The sequence below is a fragment of the Schistocerca nitens genome, chromosome 4 (assembly GCF_023898315.1).
Source record: "Schistocerca nitens isolate TAMUIC-IGC-003100 chromosome 4, iqSchNite1.1, whole genome shotgun sequence".
NCBI classification, from domain to species: Eukaryota; Metazoa; Arthropoda; class Insecta; order Orthoptera; family Acrididae; genus Schistocerca; species Schistocerca nitens.
Window position 1 is genome coordinate 406,212,310 of NC_064617.1, and position 23,535 is coordinate 406,235,844.

General features: G+C 40.0%; 1 protein-coding gene across 1 annotated transcript in view; it reads left to right on the forward strand.

The window, feature by feature from the left end:
- The first annotated feature begins 934 nt into the window (after positions 1–934).
- The window catches only part of LOC126251787 (translocator protein-like), a 34,148-nt gene continuing 11,547 nt past the window's right edge, over positions 935–23,535 (forward strand). The window contains exons 1-4 of the mRNA XM_049952414.1: positions 935–1,090; positions 1,227–1,363; positions 12,769–12,889; positions 14,946–15,040. Coding sequence (XP_049808371.1) covers positions 1,262–1,363; positions 12,769–12,889; positions 14,946–15,040 — 318 coding nt within the window. The 5' untranslated portion in view covers positions 935–1,090; positions 1,227–1,261. The remainder of the gene's footprint in view (positions 1,091–1,226; positions 1,364–12,768; positions 12,890–14,945; positions 15,041–23,535) is intronic.

The following is a 23,535-nucleotide window of genomic DNA, read 5'->3' on the forward strand; positions in this document are numbered from 1 at the left end:
TTACTTACTTTGATTACGTGTATTCAGTTTTTTTTTATTTAGATTGTTTAGGTGCATCTCCCACTTCAAATCCTCCTCAATAAGTATGCCTAAAAAATTTTATATGACTCGCATTTGAGACACCTTTTTCCCCTCAACAGTGAAAACAGTGTTTGCAGGATGGAAGTTTTGTGTGATGGGAAAATTAACTGTCAGTTTTTTTTTCAGAATTTGTAATAAGCTTATTGGTCTTGAGCCACTGTACTAAGCTGGGGTTAGTTGCGTATAAGAAGGTAGTAGAATGTAGGTTTATTGGTAGAATATTAGGGAAATGCAATGACTCTTCAAAGGAGATTGCTTACAAATCATTCGTGCGACCTACTCTAGAATATTGCTCAAGTGTGTGGGATCCATACCAAACAGAGTTAATAGGGGATATTAAACGTATACAGAAAAAGGCTGAATGAATGGTCAAATGTTTGTTTGCCCCGTGGGAGAGTGTCACAGAGAGGTTAAAAGAACTGAACTGACAGACTTTTTAAAGTGGACGTAAGCTAACCCGAGAAAGCCTTCTTGCAAAGTTCCAGAAACTGGATTTAAACGATGACTCTAGAAACGTACTACAACCTCGCACGTAACATTCCCACAGAAATCGCGAGGACAGACGCTGTTAAGCAGTCATTCTTCCCGCGCTCGATATGCGAAAGGAAAAAAGACTTAATAGCTGGTACAATGGGATGAACCCTCTGCCAAGCACTTCATTGTGGTTTGCAAATAATTATGTAGATGTATTTTTAATAGATGTTTTGCAACTTTCTTCTCGGTAAATAATATTAATTTTTATATTCCTACGTGCGCGTAAATATGGTCCATTCGGGCGTTTCGATACGCTGAGTATGGTGCCGATAACTTTATATCTTCTGGTGTATCACTTATGTAACGAGTTCATCCATGAGCTGGGAGATTCTAACTAAAACTTGCTGTGTGGGGATTGGTTGTAGTCACTGATATCCCTCTTTGTTCAGAGATATACTTTGCAGTTTGCGCTTACGGTGTGAAGTGGAAAGTAGTGGTGGTTGGGTGTGTCGAATACACCGCGCAAATTTGAAGGGTATGAGGAATGTCAAAACAATTGGTCAAGATCAGCCGTGTTTTGTTTGTTTATTCACATGTTTGAGGATTTTGTGTAGTTGATGTAAATTATCCCAAACCAATGTATCCTTAACGGTGAGTTTTTGTCAACACAGGTGCTTCGAAATTCCACTTGAAACTCTAGGAAAACATGCCCGTCGTGTGGCCAGCCGTAGGAGCGTGCGTTCTTCCTAATGTTGGAGGATGGTTTGGCGCATTTTTTGTTGCCCGAAACATCGATACGTGGTATGCGGTGAGTACTGATGTCTGATCAATTTGCTTTAAGACGTGGTAACAAGGGTAACAGTGTAGCGAAGCCCACACTGAATTCAACCCGGTCTTAATCGTACCCTAAACTCTTCGTGTTCAGGAAAAACTACGTTGAAAAGCCTGACACTCCACAATATTCGTAAGTAACTTTTTACTTTTCAATCGGTAGTTTAAGATGACTGTTATACACATGCCGAGAATGTTGTGCTGTTTAGTCAGCGTTTTGCAAGTTTCAGACTTTACTCCTACCAGTGTGATATCACACACCAGGTTCCCATTATAAACAAACTGATATATAATCAGGTTTCTGTGTGTGCAACGGACTAAGATGGATGTGAACTAACGTAAAATCTTTAAATAAAGTGATTTTATCTTAAATTACTGTATGATTGGGCAGCACTCATACATTTGGTTGGTTTCCCATGTATCCTGTACATTAGACATAGCCTACGTTGTGAAATTGTGTACGTTATGAGATTAATAAAACACATTTCACATTACATTCCTGCAACATCAAAGAGCAGTTGAGGTATACCTTGATTGGATTGATCACATCCCATTCCAGTTTAAGGTAACATTGCAAATTAGTGGTGTAGAGAATAACTCAAATTGTGTGTGGGACTGCTACATTGTGGGGTCCCAGTGACCATTATAATTGTGACCCCCCACCATTCAGCTTGTTGTTTTTTCAGTAGCCAATTGTTGTTTGATATTATATGAAATATTTTTGGGAAGTTCATATCCCAGACAGTGTGTGTCATTTATACCAGTAATTGACATAGGCCTATGTACAAACTTGATCCAGATTTACATTACGTGATACAAATGACTGAATGTTGCTGTAGTCTGTCTTGTATATGTAGTTGGTTAAAGTGAGGTTAACTGGCTGTGAGGGTTAACTCAACCATACTATTAAAAATGAACAAGTAAGAAAATTTTACCATTTCGAAAATTTAATTCAGTTCACAGCCTGTCATCTCATGCTGTTTTGACAGCCAAAATAGGTCACTGCTGTGTTACTAACCATTGTTGACAGGTTTTGAAGTAAATTTTTTGTTCATTTTGTTTTCACTCTGTCTTTGTCATTGACTATTAATTGTGTTTGTGATGTCAGTTATTCATCCAGAGATCATCTATAAATAAGGAAGTGTCATCTTAAAACAATGAAAATAAATAGCTTAAAGAATATACATACATGTTGAACATATAAGTGTGCTTGAAGAGGACAGGGTAACGTGTAAACTTAGGCATGTTTATTCAATTTGAAACCAAACAGCCAAAAATCAGTGTCATACATAAAAATCAAATTATGGAAGAAGCTCAGTCCATCAGATTCTTGTAACTAAACTTGGACAAAAATCTAAGTTGGCAAGCAGATATAGATTATTTAGCTACTAAATTAAACAGCCTTGCTTTTGCAAAGGACATGCTATCTAGTGTAATGGACATAAACAACAGGAAAGTGGTGTACCACAGGTACTTTGAATCCATAATTAGATATGGTTTAGTTTTGGGAATTCAAGCCACGTGTCAAGGTCGTGCTACATCAAAAAAAGAATTGTTAGAAAAATATATGCTGTTTATCCAAGAACACCCTGTCTCCCACTATTCAAGTTTTTAGATCTGAACCTTATCTTTTTACACAGTAATCGTTAGCTAACTGAAGAAAACCATTTCGAAATATGTCCAACACTAGATACAAAATTCCATGCTTTGACACACCACTAAAAACCCTATCAGCAGGCAGCCAGGTAAACTGGAATGAAAGTGTACAATAAACTCAAGGGTAGAGATGTAATGAGCATGGAGATAGCGAAAACTGTGCTTGGTGGGGAAAATGCAACTACTGTGTTGAGGAATTTATGAATGATGAGATGATCGTTTGAACATTGTAACTATATTATATCATAGTGTTGTGCACAATATTGTCTGTATAAAATACTGACTGGAAAATTTATATATTAAGTATTGGTAGGCCTACATCAGGAGAAAAAAAAAAAAGAAATTTAATAATCTTATGATGTTCGACGTAAACCTGTGCTGACAGACTTAATGTTAGAAAATTATAAAACTATGTATATCATAAGCTGAAAATTCTCCTGTACAGTATGATCTGTAAAATGTGTGTTAAGAGAAGAATAAAATACAAATTTGCTTGGAGTCTCACCTGGCTCTAGGATGGAACCATTGTCTCAAGTTGGATAAATAGTAAATTAAAAATACGTTTCTAAAGAATTAACACTATGTTTCTAAAGATTTCATTACCTATTTCATTTACAAATGTTCTTCTGATTTAGGATATGCTGTTGCAAACCATATTTCACTAGTGCATATGGGATTATGTGAACCACCCATTTTGGGGTTAACAGGTCAATGGTTCAGCTAACCTCACTAAAGACATTTCTTGTAAATATTCTTATATTCACTGTTACTGTGTGTGCTAATGGAAGCATTATTAAGAATAATGATGTGGCATAATGTTAATTGCAGTGTTCATAATGCCAAGACTTGGACAGGCAACCACCAATCATTAAAATTATCCACCAGAACTGCTGAAAGACACAGTTGGTGAATGGAAAAATGTTATTTGTGGAAATTACAAAGCAGCCTGGGTATTCCTAGGTCAGTCCTTAAACAATTGATTTTGTTTGATTTGATTTGCACAAGGATACCAAAACTTTAGTGGTTGTAGTGCCCAAATCAGTTTATTGTGTGGTTTTACTTCCTGTGATTCTAGTAAAGTCAACTGGTGGGCTTAAAGAGTACTAGGAGACGCTTTACTAATTCCTTATCAGGCATGATTTCTTTGCGACTTAGTGACTTGAGTTTTCTGTGTCTTTTACACTTAAACACACTGCATGGGAAGATTAGGTATAGTGCTTTCACATCCCCCTTACCACATAGTCTGCACTTAAGTGCTTCTTTCTCTTTGCACATTGTGTGTAAGTGTTATTTAAAGTTCCCATGGCTAGTCATTAGTCCTTATTTGTTTAATCTGTTTCTTGTTAAAGTCCAGGACTACGAACTTCACTTGAAACATGGCTTTGGCATCATTAGCTTGTTATATATTTGGTTTTGGGTCTCAACCCAATAATCTACATGCTGCCTCCTGATTCATCTACATAGTTTTGATTTTACCATCACATTTGTGATGGTTAGGGTAGGCTCTGATCCAATAAGTTGAGTAGTCACACATATCCTGGCTAGCTTATCACCTTGTTCATTGCCATTAATTCCTGAGTGATCAGGGGTTCCAAGCAGGTTTACCTTGTTGCTTTCCTTCTAGTCTTGCAATGGCATCATGGCATTCTGCTACAGGGGATGATAGAGATTTCTTAGCTGCTTGGCTGTCTGAATAAAATGCAGATGCTATGCTCCCTGCAGCAGCTGCAAAAATTCCTCTCCTTGCAGCTCTGCTAGCAGATATTTCTGCCTTGAACAGGCTGTACTGCGTATGCTGGCCCCAGCGCATACATACATTTTCGACATGTCATTAAACCAGACCGTGTCTCCTGAACAGTGTCAGGGTTCATTCTTCCACTGCTCCCTTCTTCCAACTGTTACACTGAAAGGTTTATTGACACAGCTAAAAGCTATTTTATGGTGAGCTGGAATTTCCCTGGCCATTCCTATATTTACCACACTCACTATGTTGGTGTAAGATTCTAGATATCCTACAGGTATCCAGTATCCAGAATGAAATTTTCACTCTGCAGCAGTGTGTGCACTACTATGAAACTTGCTGGCAGATTAAAACTGTGTGCTGGACTGAGCGTCAAACTGGCAAAGGTCACGAGTTCGAGTCTGTCCGGCATGCAGTTTTAATCTGCAAGGAAGTTTCATATCAGCGTACACTCCACTGCAGAGTGAACATTCTGGGAACATCCCCTAGGCTGTGACTAAGCCATGTCTTTGCAATATCCTTTCTTCCAGGAGTGCTAGTTCTGCAAGTTTTGCAGAAGAGCTGTGAAGCTTTAAGAGGTAGGAGATGAGGTACTGGTCGAAGTAAAACTGTGAGGACGGGTTGTGGGTTGTGCTTTGGTAGCTCAGTTGGTAGAGCTATTGCCCGCGAAAGGTAAAGGCCCCGAATTCGAGTCTCAGTTTGGCACACAGTTTTAATCAGCCAGGATGTTTCAGGTATCCAGTTATTTCCAGTTTCTAATCTATATGCTTCTGTTCTTGCCTCCACTGTAACCCAAAGGTGCAATGGGAGCTTTTCGAGCATGGTCTCTATCCCTACAGTGGGTGTGTGGCTAATTCCACCTTTCCTGACCAAACAGACCAATCTCTGCAGTTTGCCAAGCTTCGCAGCCACCTTCTGTTCTACTTTATTCCACCTTATTTTAGCCCCATAATTTATTATGTTGTATTACAGTGTTGTATATCCCTTCAAGTAGGTTATTTTCCCGACATGCTTAAGTACGTAATAGTTAAGCCACAATTCAAAAAGGCACAAAAAACATAGAACTATCAAACACTCTCTCTTCTTCCGTCACCATCAAAAATATTTGATAAGGTAGTTGCAGTATAAATTAAAAATTTCATAGAAAAATTTAAAATAATCTCAGAAAATCATATGGATTTCAAATAGGTAAAACCACAGTATCTATTATAAACCATTTTGTAGATAAAATTAGCTCCTCTCTAGACAACTCACTGCATGTTCATTACATATTAGAGGCCTTTTATAGTGCTGTAAGTAATGGGGAGCAGTCATGGTAATTAAGATGATAATCACTCACACTTCCATCACTTACTATGAATACTTTTATTCTTGCAGGGTACACACAATGTATTTAGCATAGAGTGCATACTACAGAAATGATCTGTCAAAAATACAGTTGTTCTTGCTGCGGTAGGGAAGCGACATTACTGCTAGCAGATATTTCTGCTTCGAGCAGGCTGTACTACATATGCTGGCCCCAGCGCATATGGAGATTTTCGACATGTTAGTGTGGAGCACGGTGACTGTTGTACATCGTGAGGCATTGTCCTGCCGGCAATGGTGAGGGCAGGCATATCATAGTCTGCCAGGTGCCTGGGTGGCCAGAACTGCTCTGGGGCTGACACGAGCAGGTAGTCATTTGAAGAAAGAGTGGATGTCAGACCTACTGTGTCGATTGTAGGGTGGAAGGGGCGTGGAGTGCTCTAATGACTTCGAGACCATGCTGTAGCCTGACTGTCTATTGTAAAATTTGGCTCTAACCATGAGTAGTGAGTCCTGTAGTACTATGGAAATGTATTCTGGGAGGTACTCTCTCAGTTCTAGGCAGACTGTAAATTGCCTTGAGGGCCTTGGAGCTGGGGCAAGTGGAGGGTCAACACCAGATGTGTCCGCTAAAGTCCACGCCAGTTTTAGGTGGTTCATTGGCACTGTTGTCAGTTTTGGCTTGCAAGATATCAAAAGTGTTTGGCCCTCATTTCAACACCTTGTACGGACCACTGTGCAGGGTGGAGGGCAGGCTTGACAGTGTCAGTCCTGAGCATGAAATGTGTACACAATTGGAGATCCTTGTGCACAAAGATGGTCGGTTTGGCATAGTGGGATGGCAGATGTGGCGGATGTGGTCCCTGACACATTTTACTGGGTCCGGCAGGTTGGTGCCGACAGGGTCGGTGGTTTGTGATATGAACTCTGCTGGGCGGGTGATCGGTTCCCTCAGCCAATGAGGTGTCCAGATCTTCTTTGTAGGCAGCTCATATGCGCAGCAGCACCCAGGGGAGGACCTCTGTCCATTCCTGATGTGTCATACGAATGCTGTCTTGAGGGTGTGGTGCCACCGTTCCATAAGTCCGTTGGACTGAGAATGGTAGGCCGTCGTGTGGAACCGGTGGCACCCATACAGACGGCAGAGCTTGGAGAACAGGGCTGACTCTGACGGCCCTGGCCAGTTGTCAGGGACTCTGGGCAGCCAAAGTGTGCAATTCATAGTGTGATAGAAGCTTGAGTGATGATGTTGGCTGAGATATCAGTCAGAGGTGTGACCTCCACCCATAGAGTTGCCCTGTCTGTGGCTTTTGGGATGTTCTTGTATCCATTTGAATCTGGGAGTGGCCCCACCAGTTCTACGTGGACATACTGGAAACGGCCCTTCGCAGTGGGGAATTTCCGAAAGGGCAGTTTGGCATGACGTCCTGTCTTGGCCCATTGCCATTGGATGGAGGCTCTTGTCCACACAGTGCAGTCTCTTTTGATGTTAATCCAAACAAAACATTCGTGTATAAGTTTCAGTGTCAGGTGTACTCCGGGGTGAGACAAGTTGTGGAGGAGGTTGAAAGCTGTCTTCCTGAAGTTCTGTGGGATGACTGGTCGTTGCCTGCCATGGAATACGTTGCACCAAACTAGTTTGGTTGTGCCTGCAATGGTGCATTGCTGGAGCTGGAGGCCTGTTGTGTGTCCAAATAGCAGGTTTCAAAGGTTGGTGTCAGTTGCTTGTGCCGCCTCTAGTTGGTTGAACACAAGGTGTGCCGATGTGACGGTGAGTCATGAGAGGTAGTCAGCCACCGTGTTTTCTGCTCCTCGTACATAGCGGATGTCTGTAATATATTGTGAAATAAAGTCCAGGTGTCGGAATTGTCGGGGGGGGGGGGGATATTGGCTAGCGGGTTTTTAATAGCTTCAGCCAGAGGTTAATGGTCTGTGTAGATAGTTAGCGACCAGTCCCTCAATGTCTTCTTGGGAGTATTGAACCGCTTCGTGTATTGCCAAAAGCTCATGGTCGAAGGTTTACCACATTTTCTGGGAGTCGGTTAGTTTTTGTGAGAGAAACCATAAGGATTGGGTTGCACTTGGTACTTCCTTTTGTAGCACTGCCCTCATTGCCCAGTCACTGTCATCGGCCACCTGGGTGTCCGGCAATGGCAGTGACAGGGTGGTCATCCGAGCGAGCTCGGTTTTGATGTTCTCGAAAGCTGCTTGCACATCAGGAGTCCGAGTGAGCTTATGTGTGCCTGATGTGTTCTTGCCGCGGAGTGACTTTGTGAGCTGCAGACATGTTTCTGTGGCGTGGGAGAGGTGTTGGCGGTAAAAATTAATTACCCCTGAAAAACGGTGCAACTCCTGATAGTCCATCAGCAGTGGTAGGTTGTGGATTTGGTCTACATTTTTCGGGATGGGGCAGATGCCCAAAGCGTTGACGACGTGGCCGACAAATGTAACACATTTATACTGGAGTTGGCATTTGTCCTCGTTGACCACAACACCATGCTCTGCTAGTTGTTGACTACTGCTTGGATGTGTTTCTCATGATCTTGAGCTGTTTGTCAGAAGATAATTACATTGTCCAAGTAACAATAGGAAAAGAGCGTGGTTAAAAAAAAAAAAGCTGTCGGTGATTCATTTTAAGTCTGGGCTGCATTCTTTAGCATGGAGGGCATAAAGAGGAATTAAAATACTCCAAAGAGTGGTTATATCATCAAAGAGAGGAACAAGGAGTACCACAAGATTCTGTCTCAGGTCCATTTCTGTTTTATATAGATGATTTACAACTTAATATTGAGTGTCACTCTGTTTTACTTGTGGATGACATATCTGTAATCATTGAAAGTAACAATATTGACCAAATTCCTCAAACTGTGTTAGAAAAATTAGGTACCTAATTTAATGATTTAAACTGGTTAAAATTAAACATGGAAAAGATTCAGTTAATGCAGTTTAAAATAAAACAAGCCAAATTAAATGATCGAATCAATCACAAAAACCCCTTTAGCAGGATAATGTCCTCCTTGGCCATTGGAATCTGCAAATAAGCTCTTCTGCAGTCGATCACGCTAAAGATCGTTGCATAAGCCAGTTCCTGGGAGAAGTCCTGAATATTGAGCATGGTGCAACTATCAATGATGGAACACGTGTTCAAATGTATGTAGTCTCCACACAGGCACTGCATCTTGGCTGAGTGAGTTGTGACAGTTAGGCATTTGTCGAAGGCCAGGTATGAATGCGGCGGGTAGTTATTTACATTCCACAACAAACACAGCGCCTGTTTCTGTCGTGGTATCTGATTGTTGGTGTCCCGGTGCAGCGGAGTCTCAAGAGACTGCTGTTGATGTGGCGTAGAAGGGTTTGGCTGAAATCGGAGCAGCTTGGCAACTTTTGGTTAGCCACATTGTGTGTTGCATAGTGGTATCTGTGGATGCAGCCTATGTAGAGGCTGGCTATAGATGTAACAGGTGTTGACATCGGTGCTGGAGCCGATGCAAGTGCTTATCAAGGCGTGATGTTGGGCGGGCGCAAGCATCTGGTCGGCAAGGTGTAACTGGGTTTCCAGTAGTTTGTCCTCATGCATTACCATGGCCATCTGTTCATTTTCAAGCAGCTTGAGAAGCCGTAGTGACCAGAGAATATGATCTGGTAAGAGGTTTGTCACGATTCGGAAGCTTAACCTGCACCAGCGCTGACAGGGTGCCGTGGCCAAGCGATGGCCCAGCAAAGGTGAGGTAGAGTTGTTCAGGTGAATGCAACAGGCGCTGTAGTATGAGTGCTTCGCTGTCTCGTATTTGTCAGTGGTTGGTGCATGCAATAGGTCACTGATGAGATCGGTGTTGGTGTGGATGTGGTTCAAAAGCACCAAAAACACGTCGTAGTTGTCTGTGATCCCACCTGACTGTGCATCATGCACTCACAGAGGGCGAACCATGCTTGCGGAAAATCAACTTGTAGCAGTGACAGATATAACTCGGTGTGTGACTGGTGGTAATCTGCTTGATGGCAAGGGGCCAGGACCTGTATGAGGTTTTTGGAATCGTGTGAAGTATATGGTGTGGGTTTGTCAACACCGTCTGGTGGCGCTGGTAGAGGCGGCTGGAGAACCGAGGAACACAGCATGCTGGGCAGGTCCTGGTTGGTGGCAGTTGTGGCAGATGGTGTATTGGTGTAGGTCACCCAACAGAGCAGCTGTTGTAGGTACTCCTTATGTTCCCATGGTGCGTGGATCGTAGTTGTGGCCAGGCTTGCTGTATTTATACACTGTAGTCACAATGTGTGAAAACCCAGTGCTGTTGCAGGTAGACATGGTGTGCTTGCTTGTTGAGTGACATCACATGGCAGGTGTGGCCTGGAGTGCAGCACGGCTGTTGTCAGTGTGACGTGTTCATGATGATGTTCCGCGAGTTGCATTGCGGCCGTAACAAGTGTAACATCACCTGGGTAATGAACGGTATAGCCCAGAATGTAAAGTTTTGGAGTAAGCCATGAAAAAACGTGGTCTGGCACACAAAGGTCACTTGTAGGGCAGATTTGTCTGCAATAACCCGTAAATATCGATTCTCTGCAGTGGAAGGTGGTCATATGTGGTGGCGCTGTTTGTCAACAATTCCAGTATTCTGGCGGGTGTCTGTAATTTGGTATGTTGCACACAGAATGTTGACATGCACTGAGTCGTTAGAATGAAAATGAAAATGAGTGTGGTGTAGTTCATCATCACTGTCATTGATCGGTGTATTAGTAGCACTGATTAGGTAGGAGGTGAGGACAGTGGCAGGCAGCCATTGTTCACTGTGTATGGTCACTGTTGATGTAGCACAATTAAGGGAGTGGCAGGCTTTGTCTCAATACCTTCACTGATAACGTCATTCAGGATTAGTGATTTAGCGTGTTTGTTTGGCGAGAGGTAACGATAGCCTGGTTCTGCAGCTGTTGAAACAATTGGAACATTGTCAACCCTTCGAGAACCACAGTTGTACTGGTTACATTGTCTGGGAATCGACAAGAACACTGAATACATGCACAGATACATCGTCTATAGTGATTCCAGGTGATGAAGCACCATCGTGAGGCATATTCTTTGCGGTGTGAAGTTTGTATCCCATGGTGATTGGCGGCGCACTGGCGTCAGTGTAACTCAGCATTTCACGCTGCAGTTGGAAAGAAAATAACAGTGTCACCACCTTAGGTAGTGGGGAGCAGTCTTGGTAATTACAACAATAAATAATTGCTCACACTCCCATCACTTACTCTAAATACTTCTATTCTCGCAGTGTATACACAATGCATTTAGCATTGAGCACATACCACAGAGTACACATCTGGCACATATACAGTTGTTCTTGCTGTGGTGGGGCAGCAATATTACTGAAGAGTAGAGCCAGTGGTTCTAGGTCCCAACAGTGTGAACCGCTCCTTGCTACTCTGTAAACTGGACAAATATGTCATTAGGGGTACTGTATTAGAATGGTCTAAGTCCTACCTAACCAATCGAAGACAAAGAGTGGTTATATCATCAGAGAGAGGAACAAGGAGTACCACAAGATTCTGTCTCAGGTCCCTTTCTGTTTCTGTTTTACATAGATGATTTACAACTTAATATTGAGTGTCACTCTGTTTTACTTGTGGATGACATACCTGTAATCATTGAAAGTAACAATACTGACCAAATTCCTCAAACTGTATTAGAAAAATTAGGTACCTAATTTGATGATTTAAACTGGTTAAAATTAAACATGGAAAAGATTCAGTTAATGCAGTTTAAAATAAAACAAGTTAAATTAAATGATGATCAAATCAATCACAAAAACCCCTTTTTGCAGGAGGATTGCTGTGTGAAATTCTTAGGAATGCAACTCGATAAAAACCTATCATAAGGCTCACGTACACAGTACCTTGCAAATAAATTAAATAGCATAGCATTTGCAGTGAGGGTATTGCTACCAGAATTGCTCAGTAGAAATTTAGAAACACTGAAAAAAAAAAAAAACCATATGAAAAGCTAGTGCCGAAATGTTACGATTCAGCCGAAGAATTCGTGAAGGACAACCTGGAAATTAGAGTGTGTGTGTGTGTGAGAGAGAGAGAGAGAGAGAGAGAGAGAGAGAGAGAGAGAGAGAGAGAGAATGGCTAACTACCTAATAGTGGGATGAAAACCAGGAAACATTTGTTACTTATGACTAGAAATGTCAGAAATAGCCACCTCGTGTGTAGTTTTAACTACTTGATCTCTCAATTCCAGTTTGAAAGGTTACACTGATTTCATTTTGATATCTTTTGCCACACACAGTGCTAATACTGTGTTATGTGTCAATATTCTCACTTACTGTGTCACTTGTTAATGGTGACAGTGTTTGTGTAAGTATAAAAGGAGTTTCCAATGTCATTCCATCACTAGGATGTGGAATAGAAGCAGATGGGCAAAAACTGAGTCTGTGATTTTTGTTAATTGTTTGGTTCCACTTTCTAAGATTATAAAAGAAGCAGGAGGATACATTATGATTGATATCACCAGTATTGTGACATTTATACAAAATAATAAAACTTAATGACTTTTTTATTGCAGTAAATTTTACACATTTAAAGTTAAAAATTGCTGATTGTGTTGGTTGTTAATATACTGCACAGAACTAAGTAGTTAATATTGTTCTATTGATGTAATCAGTATAATTTACTTTATCTTTCAGAAATTGAAGAAACCTGTGTGGTGTCCACCAAATAGAATTTTTGGACCAGTATGGACAGGTCTTTACTCTAGCATGGGATATGCTTCATACCTAGTGTGGAGAGATGGTGGTGGTTTTGAAGGTACGTGAATTAATTCTTATTTTCGTGAAGGTACATCACTGATTGACTTCCTATAGAACCCTGCATTATTTGCTGCTGTATCATGGAATTAACTGTTGAAGGCAGAGCACTAAATGAACACCCTTGTTGCCCAGCCATGTGCCATATTTATTAAAGGCATATTTTGTAAAATGACTGCTACATGGGATAGAAAAGAGAGGTTGTAATAATGTTTTAAGCTACACTGAACGTGCACAATGTTTAGTAATGACAAACTGGACCCCAACGAAAGGCATGTGCTGATTGCAGTACAATGCAGGGTAGCTGCACCACTAAAGGGCATGACCCCTTGTTTCCCAGCATTTTGCTGGATTAATAAGTAGTTTTCACAACCACGTAGCATCATTGATTTTTCGATCAGCCCTCCACACTTATACCACCTCTGATTTGAAAGTGACAAGAAGTAAGATCTCATCCATTGCGATCAAGTATCCCAATAATTATTTAGAAACACTGATTTTTATTGTGAAGAGCTACAGAGATTCAGAAAATGCACGTGTTATCTGCATTAAAACTTGTGCATCATATAAAACAAGCACCCACATCTAAAACATTAGCTTTAATTGATGAATATTATTGTTATACAAGTTTCATCAAAGTCACAAACAAAAGCAGTAGTATCAAGAAACCATCCATTCAGCCTACATCCTCCACTTCTGAGAAAAACAAATTAAAAATGAAATTAATGCCGGTCTTATTGAAGTCAACATGAACTGTCATGATGCAAGGGAACAACCCATGCCTCCCTCTCAACCAGGGTGCCATTTTACCTCTCTGATTTGTGCTGGCACCTAGTCGAAAGAATCACTGATCTCATCTGGTATCATGGGAGTCTTACTCAAACATCGCGATGGACTGGGAATATTCTCTAAACTATTTCTCAAATGAAAAAGGAAGAGAGTGAGCATTACTCATCCTTAATCAAAATGGAGTACACAAAGCATTTCGTAATAGCTACCAAGTTGCTTGCTGAGGTTGGAAATGTCATATATGAAATAGTTCTTGTCCAGCCCGTACTGGTATGTTCAATAACTATAATTTAAAATACCCCCCACATACACACGCACTCTTAAACTCTCATGTTTAAGGGTCCTCACAATGTGTGGAAAATCGATCTAAACAAAAGTACGGCAATGCTAAAGCCCGCTACACACCCTAGGAGGAAATCTTGTCACAAAACTGTAAAAAAATTATTAAGTGGCTATATTGGTGCTTAACACGTCACACCATGTTATGTTTCGCTTGCCAAATATTTAGAAATAAATTGTGTTACCTATGTAATTAAAGATGATAATGGCCTTTCTTTCCCCTACAACACTGTATTGCTCTGACTAAGTTCACTTTGGGAAACTGTTTATGTGAAGATGGCTTTATTACATTATCCAACCAGAGAAGTTAATATACATTCATTGCTTATTAATTATAAGTAATGTACTTCCATGCATCTTTCACAATCAATAAAAATAAACTGATGAGGTGCGCTAGCCACAGGAATGTAACAAACCACTTCTTGGTTCCTTTCCTCTACAAAATGTATTTATTTTGGATCACAGCCCCATAGAAGCATATCACAACAAAAGAAACTTCAAACAAGACCGTTCCTGGAATAATTGCCAGTAGTCCTTTTGCTTCAATGTACATTTTTTTCTCTTGATTGAATTACTTGGTGACATTGTTATCATTTCTGTTAATTACCATTTGGATTACATTGCGTGTCATGAGCTAAGCACCTATCTCAAAGAATTATTGCCCATGTTAATAAATAATACAAACAGTAAGAGCAGCATTATATTTCTGAACTGAATGAAGTATAGATATTGGATCATTGTCACTCTAATGTTAGTATGTAGTACTAGTTTTTGACCATTGCTCATAAGTGGAAGAAAATCTAACTTAAATCTCTTTGAATGCTACACCATTCTGAAAAATATTGAATTTGTAATTGCCTAATAATTATTGTTACTCTTCACATTGTTCATTGTGCCTGTACTTTGATGTTTATGCTGTTATTTTTAAGGTGATGCAAGGCTTCCCTTGGCTCTGTATGGAAGTCAGCTGGTTTTAAACTGGGCATGGACACCAATTTTCTTTGGGTCACATAACATTGGCCTCGTAAGTTCCACTATTACTTATGCCTTTGCATTTTTATCCCCTATTTAGGCATTTGTGTATCCACCTATAGTTTAGTTTAGTTTAATTTTAAATAATTTAAAATTCTTCTTGAATCTTTGGTGCATTGAGTTGTTGGCTGGATGAATTTTCAGTAAGAAGACTCCTGTGGTATCAGTGAAATTATGCTGAAAGATGCCCTAATCCATCAGGATCCGTGTTACTCACTACCAGTGACAGAGAAGTTAAGACATTTCTCTGATGATTGTCACTGCCACTGTGGCAGCAGATTCATATCCCACTTCATATTTCAAACTTACCATGCTGAGATCATAATCCCCTGCTTTCTGGATGTGCAGTTTAGTTCCTTTATTCACTGTGATCTCGTTGGCTTGGATTTCCTATGTTCCACAGCTCCAGGAAGAGTGTATCATCTGTCATTTCATTAATTTCAAAATCCATACCATAGGAAATTATGGGAGAGTGGCCAATTTGGTCAATTGCTGGAGTTCTGTGTGGCTCTAAAAAGTCAATGTAAATCAGGTTTAACCAGTGAAGAACGACAGAAGAATTCGTCTCAGCACTGCATAGGACCCATCACCTGAGATATTGAGGGTACAGATAGAAGTGGGATCTAAACCCATAATGTCAGAATGCCACTTGCCATCTGTGCACTAAGCATATTGCTCTTTGATGGATAAGAGTGCCAGCCAATGACCGGGTGCTGAAAACTTTACAGTCTTTGAGATACGGAGAGTAAGATGTGCAATAAAGGAGAAAAAACAAGGGTCACGGTGAAAGTTTCTGAACTCCCTTAAATGTGCCACTAGTTTCACAATAGTATCTGAAGCTATTAGGATGACTTCAGACGAGCAAAACCATCTGCTGTTAAGCAGAAAGTTAACCCCCTTGATAGCTTCTGTTGAGAGAGGGAAAAGGTAGAGTATTACTGCCACTGATAACCAAGATCCAGTTGTTTGTTTAAACAGAAGAATAGGTGGCAATAACTTGGACTTAGATTTCAACAGTTCAGAACAATACAACTGTCAATTTCTGTGGGAGATGAATTCTACTCTTGTCAGTGGCACTAGAAGCTGCCACTGGCAATGACCAGGTACCATATTATGTTATGCCACGTTAATAACATGGTAAAGGTAAGCCTTATATTGAATGTACAGGGTGTCCCCATGGAATCTCACTGAATTCCAGATAAAATTTAAAAAACTATGAGACTTAAATGATTGTAGTTTGCAGCATGTGCAAAATAACTGAGTCTCTTGCAAGAAATTAATACAATTCTTCATTGGCTGTTTTCATAACACACAAAATGTCTAGACAATGCCATATCTCAAAGTGTGTGCACAAAAGCAAGTTTGGGGTGATAAAGGCTGTTGCAGCCATAATTCTGCAGAGATTGCCAAGGTTGTGTGCAGGGATTTGTACACGCTGTCCTTCACATAACCTCACAGGAAGAAATCCACCAAAGGGGCTATGCGTGGAGATTGCAGCACCCACTTGGTCCATCACACACCATCCATTGCTGTGGAAATGTTCGGTTCAGGAAGTGACAAGCACGTTAACTCCAGTATGGTGCTGTGCCATCCTTCTGGGAGATTGCATTTGGCAGAAGGGGGAGAAGCTGAGGAACAGCAAATGGCTCAAAATGTGTAGAATAACTGGTTCCTGTTACTCTTTGCTTGCTGAAGAAATATAGTTCAGCTATGCTGTCTTTCATCAGCGTGCACCACATGTTAACCCTTTTGCTATCTCGTGACATAGTCCCTAAAAGTGTGGGAGTTATCTGCACCCCAGATGCGATTGTTGTGCCAATTAACCTCCCCAATAGAGATTGGAAACGGAGAAAGTCTGAGGCTAATGTTGCAGGTTGCAAACTTTACAAATCTAGACACTACTTTTATATGATTGGTATAGTGCCTTCCTTCATTACCACTCTGCTTGTATAAAGAGTCTGAGAATGGTGGCACTGCAGTCACTTCGTTAGTCGTGACTTAGAATAGAAGATGAGTAAACAAGGTTACTACTTTAAAGTGACAATGACAAGGCGAAATGAGCGACTGTTGCTATCAAGCTGTGTTATGTGAGACTGTAAAGGGTGCAAGATGAAAATTAAGTGATGCAATGTATACAATTGCAAATGTGTCCTATTAGATAAGGAGTGATGTCTGGGATCAGTTCACACTTCAGGTGAAAAAATGCAAATTTCGTCCAGTGCATCTAAAATGGTTGTATTGTCATTCATTCTACATCCACTTTCAGAAAATGTAATTGCTTTGTCAGACAAAAAGTGGACTCAGATCATCATCACAGTTACATTCCTGCACCAAAAAGTGTGAACTTTCTGTATTCTTTTGCTCATGGCAACTTCTGCTTATGGGTTAATAGTGCATTTTGTAGTGTATCGTTCATTTGTGTAAATTTTTGGACTCTCTTATAAGTTTACTTTAATAATTAATAACCATGTAGCTGATTCACTTCATCTTTGTGTCATGTTTTCTTGTACTCTCGCTACAAATCAAAGCACCTCCTCCTGAATTACTGGATCAGTTTAATCCAAACTTGGAACACACATCACTTAGTGTCGAGAAAGAATTGCTGTGGGTATAAGAACCACCTCCTTATCAAACTGGTAGAGGTGAAAAAGAAGTGTCGTCTATGATGCACAAATAGTTAGACTATGTTCATCCAGTACTTGAGAATGAGAGTACTTAGCAACTTTCAACAAACTTAATGCATAATTTAAAACTTTTTCTCACTGACAACCCCACAAAATTAAGAAGGGCTAAAGTTTATCGCTTACTACATTTTAACTGTTCATGCAGTAAAAGTGCCACACCAGGCATAGCATTTTAATTTATTACGTCTTTACTGCTAACTCTGTTCACAACATATTTCTCAGACAGTATACACATATGCTGCTGAATGTACCTGCAAAATTAATAATTGTATGACACATAGTTCAGGAGATGTGATGCCATAAACATTGAGCTGCGTGAAAATGAAACTTCATGGCGAGATTCACTAGAGACAGAGATTACAATCTGTCATTGGAGATATCAGTGAAAGAGATATAATGTACACCAGTGGAGACTGGAATACTGAGTTGGGAACATTCCTATCAACAACATTGTAGGAAAGTTCAGAGAAACCAGAAATAACACTAGTGATGATGATGATGATGATGATGATGATGATGATGATGATGCGAGAATTTTGCATACATAATACATTGAAGATACTAACACACATCCATAAGTATACCTCGAGTAACAGAGCTGCCAAATCAGTCATAGACTGTGTGACAGCTAATAGACAAGCAGCATTGCTAGTGAATGATGTAACAATATGCAGAGAATGTTATGTATAGAATGACCATTATCTGCCAATGGCCAAAATACTAAATGATCAAAAACAAATTAATACTAGAGAAAAATGAAGGAAATTGTATGATTACAGTGTTGGAAGAAAAATCAGTAGCAGACCCCTATCAGCAAAGATTGAACAGATATTTCATAGAAAACGAAACAAGGAAGGATATTAATGAGGAATGGGAAGGGATGAAGAATGGTATGAAACAAGCAGTGGAGGAAGTATTGGGGAAACAAGCCACCTGCAAACAAAAGTATGGTTTGAGAATAAGGAATGACAAAACAGAAAAAAACTCTCAGTGATAAGCAAATACCATATGAAATGTACCTACAGCTAAAAGCAGAGCAAGCTAGAAATGTTGCAAAATCTCAGACTAGAAGAGCGCTTAGGGACAGTTCGGAAAAATTTGTGAGTGGTATCGAACACAATGTACACGAGAGACAAGTCTTTGCCTATAAATTATCAAAGAATTTAAATAAACCAGAAATAGAGAACTCACAAATATATGTGCTAACATGTGTTGAACGGTATCGGTTTATACAATTTGTAATTTATATTCTACAGTGATGCATTTAATTTGTTGTTGTTTCAGTATTTTTCATCAGTATGATTCATTTTCATAAAATTTTTCAATAATGCTCCACTTTTATTGAACCTACATATGTAATACAAAATTTGCTAAATCTGCATAAAAAAAGTTGCAGAAAAGAAATTTTATGGGTGTTGGGGAGGGGGGGCAGCTTTAGCAGTTGCCCAAAGGTGCAGGATCAACTTGATACAGCTGTGGGTACTGCACAAGAGGATGCTAAACTGTGGTGTACTGAGATAGCACACAAGAAGAGTTTGTGACAGTTGGTACCAGAAGTACCGTGGATGTCCATCCACAGTAGGAACGTTGCTGCATGCAAACTGATCATGCTGCCCATGAGAATCACTCCCCCTGGAGCATCAGCACCAACAGATAGAGACATGCACTTAAGTAATCGTTAATTGTGCATGAGCAAGTATTAGTTAAAAGCTGTTAGTTGCAAGTTGTAAGTCAGTCCGGGTATTGGTAGGGAGTTCCTGCAGAATGTTCGGCATGTCTTCAAGTTATCGAGTGAGATAGAAACAGTGGTCAATGGTGATTAGTTGTCAGTAGAAACAAAACAGTGAATAGAAGTATTTTGTATTGACAGAGACTGCCTGCCTAGAGATTTAACGGAGTACTGTTTGTTTTGAATTGTCCTTTGAATAGTACCTTAAGACAGAAGATTAGTTTTCTTCCAACGTTAGTGCAGAGAACATTATTTAGTTTCCATTGATGGAACTTTAGTCAACACAGGACAAATAAGCTAAACCTGCATTCTGCAGTTGCCGTAACCAGCATTACCTGAGTTGAGTAAGATATTTTACTATTTCCTATTCTGTGTTACTTTCATTGTGTCTGTGCTGTCGCAGAACCCACACATCTGTCTCAGTGGAAGCCTCCCCCATCCCAGTCCACAATGCTAACATCACAAAACAGGGACTCGCAGAGGTCAGAGCATAGGAGATTATATCCCTTAATTCAGTAGGTATGTTTGAGAATTCAAAAAGTGAAGTGAAGTGGATAGGTTGAAGTCAGATACGTTGGAAATTAGGTAAGTGCAATGGCAGAAAGAACAGGTCCTCGTCAAGTCAGATCAGGGAGTCCTTCATTGTAACCAAGATAGATGCAAAGCCAACACTAACTACATTCATACAAATGTACATTTCTACTAGCTCTGCAGATGAGGAAATTGAAAGAACGTATGCTGAGGTCAAAGACATAAGTCAGACCATTAATAGAAACAAACATTTTATTGGGATGGGGGGCTGGAATTCAACAGTAGGAAAAGACCAAGAGGGGAAAATAATTTGAGAACCTGGACTGCTGGAGAGGTAATGAAGTGGAAAGGAAACCCACATGGTAGAGTTTTGTGCTTGGTGTAAATAGATCATTGCTAATACTTGGTTTATAATCATAAGAGACAGCTGTATACATGGAAGTGACCTGGAGACACCAGAAAGTTTCAAATAGATTACATAATGGCAATGGAGATTTTGATACTTTTTTCAAACTACGTAACATTTCCATGGCCAAAATGTGGATGCTGATCATAAATTATTGATTCTGAACTGCAGATTAAAACTGAATAAATTGCAGAAAGGTAGGACATTAAGGAGAGGGAATAAGATAAATCGAAAGTTTTGAAGGGAGTTTTAATCAGCCATTGAATGAAACAAGACTAAGGAAGACAATAGAAGATAAATGGATGGCTTGAAGTAATGAAACCAATTGATGCAAGAAGAAAAATATAAAAATGCAGAAAATTAAACAGACCAAAGGGATTACAGCTGTCTAAAAAATTAGATTGACAGATAATGCAAAATGTCGAAGCAGGATGACAAAAACAAGACTAAAAAAGCATTCATGACTATGGGAGAGTTACACAATGCCTCTAGGAAAACTGAACACACCTTTGAAGAAAAGAGAAGCAGTTGGATGAATATTAAAAGCATAGCTGTCATGTGGATGAATATTAAAAGCATAAATGCCACACCCATACTAAACAAAGAAGGAAAGGCTGAAAGGTGGAAGCAGTATATGGATGTCTGTGTGAGGGTAACATACTTGAAGCTAATATTATACAAAGAGAACAGGAAGTAGAAGAAGATGAGACAGTAGGTATGATACCATGAGGAGAATCTGACAGAGCTCTACTTGACAATTCAAGACTAGGCCTTTGGGGTAGATGACATTCCTGCAGAATTATTGAAATCCTTGGGAGAGCTACCCATCACAAAATCATTCCACCTGGTGTGCAAGATACAACAGGGAAGGCATGAGGAATATCATCGAATTTTGTGCTCGTTTCCAAGAATACTATAAGAATCGCCATCATACAACTGTTCGTATTTTGGCTGCTGCAAAAATCTTGGAATAATTTGATTGTGGGTGTTTTTTTTTTTTTTTTTTTTTTTTTTTTTTTTTTTTTTTTTTTTCCCCTCTCCTGAGTTGGAAAGAAAATCCAGCAAAGCCAAACAACTTTATTGCATCCTCTTGAAGATTCTGTCTCTTACCAGGTGTAAAAAATGCTGCTTTTGTTTTATTGCTGCTTAGTGTGGGTCGTAGTGCACAATTTGGATAACCATATCTGTCTAGCATAGAAAATGTCACTGACTGATAGTTTTGGAATAGAGTGGTTTTGCTGTATGTCAAAGCAAATTTTAATGACAGTTGGATTATCTTCCTTCTTTATATCAAAACCACTTTGCACGAAATTTATGTAATCTGTGTTTAGTTTGTAGTTCATTCTTTTGCTGACCGGCTTCTGCTCTTATTCCCATTAAACCAACCTTATAAGTGGAGCAGGTATCGCTATGAGATATCCTGAATGATAGATTGAAATGTTTGTAAAATATATGCTTGTATTTTGATAAGGACCATTGTTTCAGTCCTAAGTTTTTTCTTCTTTCACAGAATGTCTTGAACATTTTATTGGCTATGAAATCTGAGATCTGATGGCAAATAACCTCTCATAGACTTCCTCCTTCCATGGTGCCTCTCTCTACACTTATTTATTTATTTTTATCATTCCTAATGGCAACAGTTACCTCCTTGTGGCCCATTCCTGTTCTGTTGCCTCCTATCCTATCCTTTCCTTTGACAACCTTCCTCCTTCATGGAATCTGTGTGCTAGATAGGATAACCTATCCTTTGACATGCCAAGTACTCCTTGGAAAGTGGCAGCACAAACAGGCACTAGTTTACCATTCCTTTTTCTAGTTATATACTTCATCACTGTTTCTTCCTTTTTGCATTCTGGTTTTCCACAATTCTGTGCTGTTGTTGTTGTGGTCTTCAGTCCAAAGACTGTTTTGATGTAGCTCTCCAAGCTACACTGTCCTGTACAGGGTTCTTCATCCCCCAGTGGCTACTGCAACCTACATCCTACTGAATTTAATTCCCTCGGCTTAACCTGATTTAATTCAGCTGTGTTTGATTATTCCTGTTTTAATTTGGGTGATATTCATGTGCCATCATCTTTTCAAGACAATGTCCATTCTGTTGAAATGCTCGTCCAAGTCCCTTGCTGTCTCTGACAGAATTACAATGTCATCGGCAAACCTCAAAGTTTTTATTTCTTCTCCCTGAGCTTTAATTTCTACTCCAAATTTTTCTTTGGTTCCCTTTACTGCTTGTTAAGTGTACATATTGAATAACATAAGGGATAGGTTACAGCCATGTCTCATTCCCTTTTCAACCACAGCTTCCCTTTCATGCTCCTCGACTCTTGTAACTGCCACCTGTTTTGTGTACAAGTTGGAAGTAGTCTTTTGCTCACGGTATTTTACCCTGCTACCCTCAGCATTTCAAAGAGGTTATTCCAGTCAACATTGTCAAAAGTTTTCTCCAAGTCTACAAATGCTATAAACATAGGTTTGCCTTTTCTTAACCTATTTTGTATGATAAGTCGTACGGTCAGTATTGCCTCACATGCTCCTAAAGTTTCCCGGAATTCAAACTGTTCTTCCCCAAGGTTGGCTTCTACCAGTTTTTCCATTCTTCTTCTGTAAAGAATTTGTGTTAGTACAGGGTGTACATAAAGTCCGAGAACACTTTCAATTATTTATTGCACAAGAACCAAACATTGTACAGATGTGATACATATGTCATTTCGAAGAGAAGCCCTGAAAGTTTTTTCATGTATACCACCACAGCATAGTTTGGTAGTTTGCTGATAGTCAATGCTAGTCGCAAACATGGCAAGTTCAGGTGCAGAGCGAGCTTTCTGTGTGTTGGAGTTCGACAAAAACACCAGATCTCACTCCATGTGACATTTTTCTGTGGGGACACATTAAAGATCTGGCGTATGTACCACCTCTACCACGTGATGTAGCAGAGCTCTAGGAGAGAATACAGGGAGAGACTGTCACAGTTGACGATGCCGTGCTGGGACGAGTATGGCAAAAATTAGATCACCGTATTGACCTGTGCCAGGTCACTCATGGTTCGAATATCGAATGTTGGGGGGGGGGGGGGGGGGGGGGAGGACTTTCAGTGCTTCGCATCCACATCTGCAAAGTGTTTAGTTCTTGTGCAATAA